Source organism: Manacus vitellinus, unplaced genomic scaffold (assembly GCF_001715985.3).
Source record: "Manacus vitellinus isolate BGI_N305 unplaced genomic scaffold, ASM171598v3 scaffold_75_pilon, whole genome shotgun sequence".
In the NCBI taxonomy this organism is placed as follows: domain Eukaryota; kingdom Metazoa; phylum Chordata; class Aves; order Passeriformes; family Pipridae; genus Manacus; species Manacus vitellinus.
In genome coordinates this window covers 475,982-485,297 of record NW_021940789.1, presented here as the reverse complement: position 1 = coordinate 485,297, position 9,316 = coordinate 475,982, and the positions used below count along the sequence as shown (strand labels likewise).

The window sequence follows — 9,316 nt, the reverse complement described above, 5'->3', positions numbered from 1 at the left end:
CGGCGGCCCCGGGCGCCGAGGCCAAGTACCGCAGTGCCAGCAGTGCCTCCAGCCTGTTCAGCCCCAGCAGCACCCTGTTCCCCTCGTCCCGGCTGCGCTACGGCATGTCCGACGTGATGCCCTCCGGCCGCAGCCGCCTGCTCGAGGACTTCCGCAACAACCGCTACCCCAACCTGCAGCTGCGCGAGATCGCCGGCCACATCATGGAATTCTCCCAGGACCAGCACGGCTCCAGGTGGGGCTGGGAGCCTTGCAGTTGTGTTTGGCGTCCCTGGGGTGAAAAACAATGCTCAGGCAGCGGGAGGATTGTAGGGAAATTTGTTTTCCGAAGTCGAGAACGCGAACGTTTTGAGAAGAAAGGAAACGTTAGTTTGCAGAAATCAGTGTTTTAAAAGAACCGTCAGTATTGCTAAGTGTGCTTTCTTAAGCTGCAGGATTTAAGTTCTTCTTACATCTTTTCTCTTGCACTAATTGTTTAACATTACCAGTACTGCTGTCTTTGGACATAGCATTTATTTTTGGCTGTGTTAGTGCATCAATGTACAGTGCAGAACAAAAGCCTGTTTAGAACTAGGTGTGGTGAAATATTCTGAAAGGCACCGTAACTGTAAAAAGGAGAAGAGTTATGTGTAGTAAAAAAGAACCTGGCTCAGAAGTATCCAAACCTTCTACACAGTCTGAGACAAAACAAGCTTCCTGTGGACAGTAACAAGGGCATGGCTTTACAGCCAGCAGGGAGAATTTATTAAGTATTGTACTATGAAGTATTGTATTATTAAGTAGTGTACTATTAAGTATTAATCAGTGGTTGCCTTATGCAACATTGTTACAGGTAATGTTAACCTTAACACCAGGCCTGGGGAAAGACAATGCCCCCTGTTCTTCTCAGGGCTTTTATCATCCCCACCCCACCCTCTGTGGAAGCCTTCAGACATGTCTGCAAGGATTTTTCTTTTCCTCGTGCCAGGGAGAGTTTCTCTGGCGTGCAGGAGGAGAAAACAGCTGAAGCTGTCCCTGGGAAAGGTGCCTCTTCAGGCAGGAAGGTCTTCCTAAGCAAAATTAGCCTTGATCTCCTTGTAATAAATCTTCCAGAAGGGTCTTCTACCCTTACAATCCCAAAGCAGAGAGGTGGAATGAGGAGTAGGAGATGTGGAAAGCCAAGTTATGTCACACTGACCCTTCAAAGATTGGGTACAAGTGCCCATAGCAGGAGTTCCTGCTCTAGAGAGGAGCCTGCCTGCTCTGTGATTTGCTTGTTAGTCCCACTGGCACAGCTTAACTCGTTCTGAAGAGCCAGCTGGGCACGATGCTTTCCTGTATCTCTTAATTGAGATCTGCTTAATTGAGATTTTTGGGGTACCAACAGTAATGTGTCTCCATGAACCTCATGGCTGTGACTACCCCAAGGCTTCAGATGGCTGGATAGAGCAACTTGAAAGATGTGGTTTGGGAGACCTTTGCAAGTTGTGGATCAGTTAAATTTCTGAAATTCGGATGTTTCATTTCTAAGAGGACACTCCTGGTTAATGAAAGGAGCAGTTCACTGTCATATCATAACAGGATTTTCCGTGGTGGTTTCTGGAACGCACTCGTGAGGCTTTTGGAAGGGTTTGAATGAACAAATGTGCCAGTGGCATCACAGCAGCCCTGTTTTCCAGGTTCATTCAGCTGAAACTGGAACGTGCCACCCCAGCAGAGCGTCAGCTGGTGTTCAACGAGATCCTGCAGGCAGCTTATCAGCTCATGGTGGATGTGTTTGGGAACTACGTCATCCAGAAGTTCTTTGAAGTAAGTCTGCATTGCCCTGCTGTCCTGAGGTGTTGGATGTGCTTGTGGAAACCCTGCCATTAGGCTAAATCCATGGATAACTGTCAGCACTGAGGTCATCTCCTCCCCACAGGCTGGTGCATGTTTGCTGCTGGAGTCACTGAGGTGTGGGACTCCTAAAATTCAGCTGGAAAGTAACATTTTCTGTGAGATGCAAAAGGTGGAGGAGTAAATAGCACCATATCCAGGAGATGAGACCTTCCAGTGGGAGGTTACTCATGGCAGGGGCTTGGAATGAGATGAGCTTTGAGGTCCCTTCCAACCCAAACCATTCTGGGATTCTGTGAGATGTAGATCCAAGATTTTTCAGAGTTGCTGTGCTGAGCTGTCTTGTTTAGGAACAAGAGAGAGATGCTGTGCTGAGCTTTTGGTATTTAGGAAGATGAGAAACTTTTCCAGCAAACAACACCTACTGGATAAATGTGTTCCATAGCAGGAGGTTGGGCAGACACCCTCATCCCTCCCTCTGGCACTGGTCTGGTCCTTCTCCACAAGTGTTCGTGGTGCTTGTGCCCAGTAATTCAGAATCACAGAATGTCCTGGAAGGGACCCACGAGGATCATCCAGTCCAACTCCTGGCCCTGCAGAGACACCCCAGCAATCCCACCCTGTCCCTCAGAGCGTTGTCCAAACACTCCTGGAGCTCTGGCAGGTTTGGGACTGTGACCTTCCTGTCCATCCTGTCCAGGGTCAGTGACCTGGCACGTGTCACCCTGGTGGCCCCAGGAGTGTGTCACAAATGTTCAGGCAGACACAGAACTCACCTGCCCCGTGCCCCTTCACCCCCACCGAGGTGGGCCGGGCACTTCCTTCCTTCCCAGTGCCCCCAGAATTCCTTGTCTCCCCCCTGGCCGTGGCAGCTGTGCCAGGTGTGGCCGTGGGCTGGCGCTGTGCTGGCAGTGACTGGTTTTGCCCTCCCCAGTTTGGCAGCCTGGAGCAGAAGCTGGCCCTGGCCGAGCGCATCCGCGGGCACGTGCTGTCGCTGGCGCTGCAGATGTACGGCTGCAGGGTGATCCAGAAGGCCCTGGAGTTCATCCCCCCAGACCAGCAGGTAATTGTAAGTTTCAATTTTAACTTTCTTCTCGATGTTTGAACGTTCCTGAGCCTGCTCTCCTGTTCCTCCTGTGCCTGGTGTGCCCTTGCTTTGGTTCCTGGCGTGTTCGTGGTGTTCCATGTGCATGATGAGTACGTGCCAACCTTGTGTCATCTCCTTGTTCCACTTACCTGGGCGTGAGGCCCTGTTAATTCCCTGAAAGCAGATTATGGATGGAGGGGAAACTGAGAATGATGGTGAATTAAAAGATATTTTTAAATCCCTTGAAAGAAGCCAGAGTTTTGTCTTTAATATTCACCGAGTTATCACTGCCTTGCTATGTGGGTCAATATTCTGCTTTCCTGCAGGGAGATGGATGAGGAGCTCCTGGTTCTGGCACTGGAGAGATGTGGCTGGTAGCCAGAGTCCCACTCAGAGCTCATTAATAAAGCACTTCCTCAAGGGTTTTGGGAACAATGAATTATGATGAGAAATACACTGGGCAGGCTGCTCATAAAGGGGTGTACAGGAATCTCAGTGTGGGTTATTAAATTAAGAACTGAGAGAGGCTTTAGGAATGCTCCTTCCCTTAGGCTGAGCCTGAGCTAAGCCTTAGTGTGTCAGCAGGGTGGTGCCCAAGCTCCAGCCGTGCTGCTCCAAGGATTTACTGTCTTCCTCCAGAATGGCATTTGGGGGTTCTCAGTGCTCCCAAAATGCCTGGGTTTGATTCAGTTACAAACTGAACTCATCCAGTTTCTGTCATAGCATTAAAATCCCCCAGAAGTGTCATTCTCTGTTTCTGAGTGAAGCTTTCAGCCTGCACGTGGGGTACATCAGTCATGTCTGAACTTCATCTGCTCAGTCACTAAATACCAGCAAATTCAGATCCCAGAGCTGAGCCCATTTTAGTGACATGTAACACTGATATACCCAAAAAGTCTGTGAACTCTGGGCATTTTAGATTTGTTCTCTTTGAGGGGAGCAGAGGAGAAAATGGGGGATGCACAGGGGAGTTGTGGCTCAGTTAAATGTCTTTAATTTGGTTATTTCACTTGTAAGAGGAGGCTCTTGATTAATGGAAGGAGGGCTTCATCTTCATAGAGTCATGGAATTGTTTGGGTTGGAATGGATCTTAAAGGTCACCTTGTTCCCCCCCTGCCATGGCAGGAACACCTTCCACTAGCCCAGCTTTCTAATAGGATGTCACAGTAGGATTTTTCCTGTCGGTTCCTGTAGCCCAGCACTTGGCCACTGGAGAACTCCCAGCTGGAAGTACATCCTTCATACCTGTCGTGTTCCTGAGCAGGGTACCAGTGCCTTTCTCAGCTGGGAATGCTGGTGGTGCTTTCTGTTTGTCCTCTCTCCCCCTCATAGAACGAGATGGTTCGGGAGCTGGACGGGCACGTCCTCAAGTGTGTGAAGGACCAGAACGGGAACCACGTGGTGCAGAAGTGCATTGAGTGTGTGCAGCCTCAGTCCCTGCAGTTCATCATCGATGCCTTCAAGGGCCAGGTGAGTCCTTGCCCAGTCCTCACTCCTTGTGTTCCTGTTTTTAACAGCCTGAGAGTGGCTGTGACTTGCTGAACTCTTTGGAATTTTAAATCTTAGCAAGTATGGGTTGAAAGGTTGATGCAGCCGTGGGAGGGAGCCCTGAAACTCCTTGGTCACATCTGTGCTATCATTTCTGTGCAGATCTGTCACAGGAAAGCATCCCTGCAAAAGGCTGTTCTTCTGGAACATCAAGTATTTTTGACTGATGGAGGGAAAACAAGTCTCTCCTTAATCCATCTTCCCAGTTAGCAGAGTGTTGTGCTGCCTGTAGCAAACTGTCCTTATGATCCCTGTCTGCAAGGGTGGGATTAGGAGGAATTCTGATTCCCAAGGGCCTCAGACCAGAGGAAAAAATCGAGTTTCATCTAGGAAAGGGCAGTTGTGCCTGATTCAGATGGGTTTTATATTGCTGTGCTCTCCTGAATCGATACCAGTTGTGTAGCTGGCTTTGCTCTGCCTGCAGTCAGCTCATCTCCCGTTCCAGGAGTGCTGCTTTGGGTGTTCCCAACCTCAGCTTAATTGGCTTTGCAGGGGGACTTTGAAGTATTGAGGGATTTGCCCCAGGGATGTGAGGACAGCCAGGGGCTGTTCCAGCAGGAACCAGGAGTTCTTAGTCCTGGCTCAGCTGGGAAAGTGGGAACTTGCTTGGCTGTGTCAAAACAAGCATGATTCTGGCTGGGAACTTGCTCAGCAGATTTGCTGGTTAGAGTTTTGCTTCAGCCCTTCCTTGGGCAGTTTGGGAAGGCAGAAAGTTGATGGCACTGACATTTCCTTGACCAGCCGTCCCAGTTTCATCTGAACCTTCACATGGAGGATTAAACTTATCACCTCCAGACTATTTTCCTGCACTTAATTGCACTCCAAGCCCTGTTTCCCTGCACAGTTTACTCAACAATTATTAAAAATGTTCAAGCTGTCGATTTAACTTCAGTGCTCGGATTTGCTGCTGTTGTTAATTTGGGGCAACCAAACAGGACTTTGTGCTGGAGACAGAAAACTGAGCAGCAATAACCCAACGTGTCATGTTCTTACCCACAGATTTGCTAATCCTTTAGAAATGAGATAGATGCTTTGTTGTCACTTCTCCTAAGCACTGTTAAGGCTTTTAAACAAATCCAAACAGTTGAGGAAAATCCTTTGCTGGGCGTTTTTAAACTTTTCTGGCTGATAGCATTTCTTACATAGCTCAAAACTTGGGTTGGAATTATTCCTCTGAGACAGAACTCCTAATAATGCCTGGTTGCCCCAGCGTTCTTTAATTAATCAAGAGGCTTTAGCACTGGTTTTCCTGTTCCATGGGTGGGGAAGCAGAAGCTCAGGGAGAGATGGGGTGTGATCACCTGGCAGTGGGGAACAGATGTTTCCAGTTGCCTTGGACGTGTCTGGAGCTGGCCAGGAAAAACCAGCATGTGTGTGCATTTAACTCTGGGAGGTTTCTGGGATTCCCAGGGACTAACAGAGGTGTTGGTGCCTGTGCTCTGTCCCTGTTGTTGGCCCCAGGTGTTCGCGTTGTCCACACACCCCTACGGCTGCCGCGTGATCCAGAGGATCCTGGAGCACTGTCTCCCCGAGCAGACCCTGCCCATCCTGGAGGAGCTTCACCAGCACACCGAGCAGCTGGTGCAGGTGGGTGTGGGAAGGGGGATTCAGGTGCTGGGAGGTGTTTCTGGGTCTCTGCAGCCTGTGTGGGGCTGTAGTGCTGCTGGGGCTGTGGGATTCCCTTCCCAGGAGGAATGGGAAGCAGGAATTGGTCAGCACTGGCTGCTTTGTCCTGGTGCTGCCTTCCAGGAGTCACAGTGCAAGTGAGAGCTGAAAGGAGCCTGTGCCAGGAGCTGATTATTCCCAGGAAAAGGAAGTGTCAAGTAATTGTTCTTAAAATGAGTTGGTTTTATGCACACCCCCTTCCTGGCTGCCTTTCCTCTCCCTTGCAGTCCTTCTGAGAGCCTGGTTTAGCAGGATTTTACATGGATTCTGCTATTGGGGCACAATGGATTGAGCAAATCCAGCAAACAAAGCCTGTCCTGTGTGCTCAGGATTTGGGAAGTGGGAAGAGGTTGGACATGGATTTGAGGCATCAGGCCATTTCTGGGATTGTGAACTGCAATATTTATATCCTGGGATCTGAATATGCCCAAATTCAGAACATGAATATGCTTAAGGACAGTGTCCCATGGCACAGCCCTCCAGGACACTTGATTTGATACATTTGAACCTGGAGAAAGGGAAGAAAACTGGGAATAAGCAGAATATTGACATTTCCCGTGGAAGAACATTGTTTTGAGTTTTACAATTGATACAATTGCTACAGAAATGCAGCATTTTTCACTCTAGAATGGATTTAGAATTTGGAATGCACGTTTCTGTGGGAGCAGAAAGTATTGAGATGATTTGCACAGTAGATATTTCAGTTGGTTTTTAGTCGAAGTCTGTAACTCTGATTGCACATTGGGAACTGGTTTGCTGTGAATGGTTCCTGTCCACCTTTTGTCACACACTTCTGCTGTCTCTCAAACAGGATCAGTATGGGAACTATGTTATCCAGCATGTGCTAGAACATGGTCGGCCCGAGGATAAGAGCAAGATTGTAGCAGAAATTAGAGGCAACGTGCTCGTGTTGAGTCAACATAAATTTGCTAGGTATGAATTCCTTCCTTAAAGCCTCCAGCCCTCTGGGAGCATGGACACAAGAGTTAGGGGTGGGTTGTAGGGAGGTGAAATAGGTGAAAAGAACTTTTTGCTTAATAAAAAAATGTTATTTATAACTGTTATAACCTCGGGTGCATCAGCAAGGTAAGTCTTGGAGCAATGAAGGAGGTTGTAAATGTGGAAGAGTAGCTCTGATCCGAGCTCCTGAACTTGGCCAGGAGTTCCTGTGTGTTTTATTTTGGTGGATTTTAAGTGGTCACTGTCCCTTGATAATACCATGCCCTCAGAGCATTTCACTGCCCCGGAACACTGTGAAGGGAGTTGGAGAAATCAGTGTCACAACAATTCTTTTTCATCCCGCTTTTCACAGAAGAATTTGTGTTCACAGCATCATTTCCCAGCACTTTGACGTGCTGAGCCTTGCAGTCCCTTTGAGGTGTGCACAGGGATTCCCTCTCAGCATCCCCAGTTTTGACTCCAAGTGCTGCAGAGCTGCATGTGGGTAAAGCAAAATCCATGTGCCTTTGTGGCTGTGAGGACAAAGCAACACTTCCCACCTGTGTAAATTCCTGCTGGATGTGCTTCCAGCCACTGAACATGAAGGCTGAGCTCTTCAAAGGCTCAGTATTCCCCCTTTCTGTGATGAGTAAAACAGTGCTTCAGTGCTTGGGGACACGAGGGAGGTGTAACATTAATGAGATTTAGGAGAGCGGGGTCTTCACGTTGTTATTTCAGGTTCTTCCTCCCTGACTTGCCTTGCTCTTTTTTCCTCAAGTCCTTTTTTCCAGATGGAGCATTAATTAGTGTGGGATGTCCCCTGAGCTGAGCAAACCACTGATGGTTCTGTGAGTCAGGCAGGGATGTGGAAGATGAGACCAGCACATGCCTTGGTCCCCTTTCATGTATCCTACTTAACTTGGCTCTCCGGAGAGCAGAGAGTCATTAATATATTCAGGAATTCTGGAAATTCTCTGCCTTTGCTGAGATTTTTCATTCCTCAATAAGCATTTCCCTGTTGTTCTAACCTTGGATCTCCCTTCCCATTGTGTCCCAGTACAGAGAAAAGCAAACAAAATAACTCCTTCTAGAGCCTGATGCTAAAAACACACCGAGGCTGTGAGTTTGATCCCCATGTGGGCCATGTACTTCAGAGCTGGACTCTGATCCTTGTGGGTCCCTTCCAGTATCCTTCAGAATATTCTGTGGTTCTCTGATGGACAAGCTGTGAGAACAGGCACTGATCTCACACAACATTGTTGTGGAACTGCACAAATTTGGGTGAAACAGAACCTGAACTGGTCCATTTCACGAATTCCCTCACAGATTCCAAGTTCCGCTCTCCTGTTTCACCTCACTGAACTCTACCAGCACCTTCCTCTGTCCCAAATGACCTGCCCTTGCTGGCAGCTTGAGAGATCTCCCTGGGGTTGGCTGGAAAGCCCTGGATTCTCCTTGTTGTGTCGTTGTGGTGGAGAGGAATGGACTCGATGGGCCATTCCCTTAAGAGCTGGACTTGCTGATCCTTGTGGGTCCTTTCCAACTCAGAATATCCTGTGATTCTGTGACTCTCTGATGGACACACTTTGAGAACAGACACTGATCATTGTAGAAGTCGCACAAACTGGGGTGAAATAAACCCTGAACTGGTCCATCTCCCAAATTCCCCCTTGGATCCCAAGCTCTGCTCTCTCATTTCACATCACTGAACTCCACCAGCACCTCCCCGTGTCCCAAATGAGGGGCAGCATAAGAGATGGCACCTGCACTGGCAGCGTGAGAGATCTCCTTGGGGTTGGCTGGGCAGGCCAGGGCAGTTCCTGGCTCACGGGCTGTCCCCTGTGTCGTTGCAGTAACGTGGTGGAGAAGTGTGTGACGCACGCGTCGCGCACGGAGCGGGCCATGCTGATCGACGAGGTGTGCACCATGAACGACGGCCCCCACAGTGCCTTATACACCATGATGAAGGATCAATATGCCAACTACGTGGTGCAGAAGATGATTGATGTGGCAGAGCCAGCCCAGAGGAAGATTGTCATGCACAAGGTGAGTGGGTGCCGGGGGTGGATGAGGAGGCAAAGCTGTCGCTGTCGCGGTGGGTGAGGAGAGAGGAGGAGGCTGAGGATTGGCTTGGGATGAGCTGCCTGATGCCAGAGGGGGTTGAGTTGGGTATTTCAGCAGCAGCTGGAATGTGAAGGTTATAGAACAGGTTGGAAAGCTCATCTCGTTCCCAACCCCCTGCCATGGGCAGGGACACCTTCC

General features: G+C 49.2%; 1 protein-coding gene across 1 annotated transcript in view; it reads left to right on the top strand.

Moving 5' to 3' along the window:
- PUM1 (pumilio RNA binding family member 1) overlaps positions 1–9,316 on the top strand; it is a 53,721-nt gene that overhangs the window by 39,197 nt on the left and 5,208 nt on the right. The window contains exons 12-18 of the mRNA XM_029964594.1: positions 1–235; positions 1,659–1,788; positions 2,750–2,878; positions 4,235–4,372; positions 5,912–6,037; positions 6,927–7,048; positions 8,908–9,100. Coding sequence (XP_029820454.1) covers positions 1–235; positions 1,659–1,788; positions 2,750–2,878; positions 4,235–4,372; positions 5,912–6,037; positions 6,927–7,048; positions 8,908–9,100 — 1,073 coding nt within the window. The remainder of the gene's footprint in view (positions 236–1,658; positions 1,789–2,749; positions 2,879–4,234; positions 4,373–5,911; positions 6,038–6,926; positions 7,049–8,907; positions 9,101–9,316) is intronic.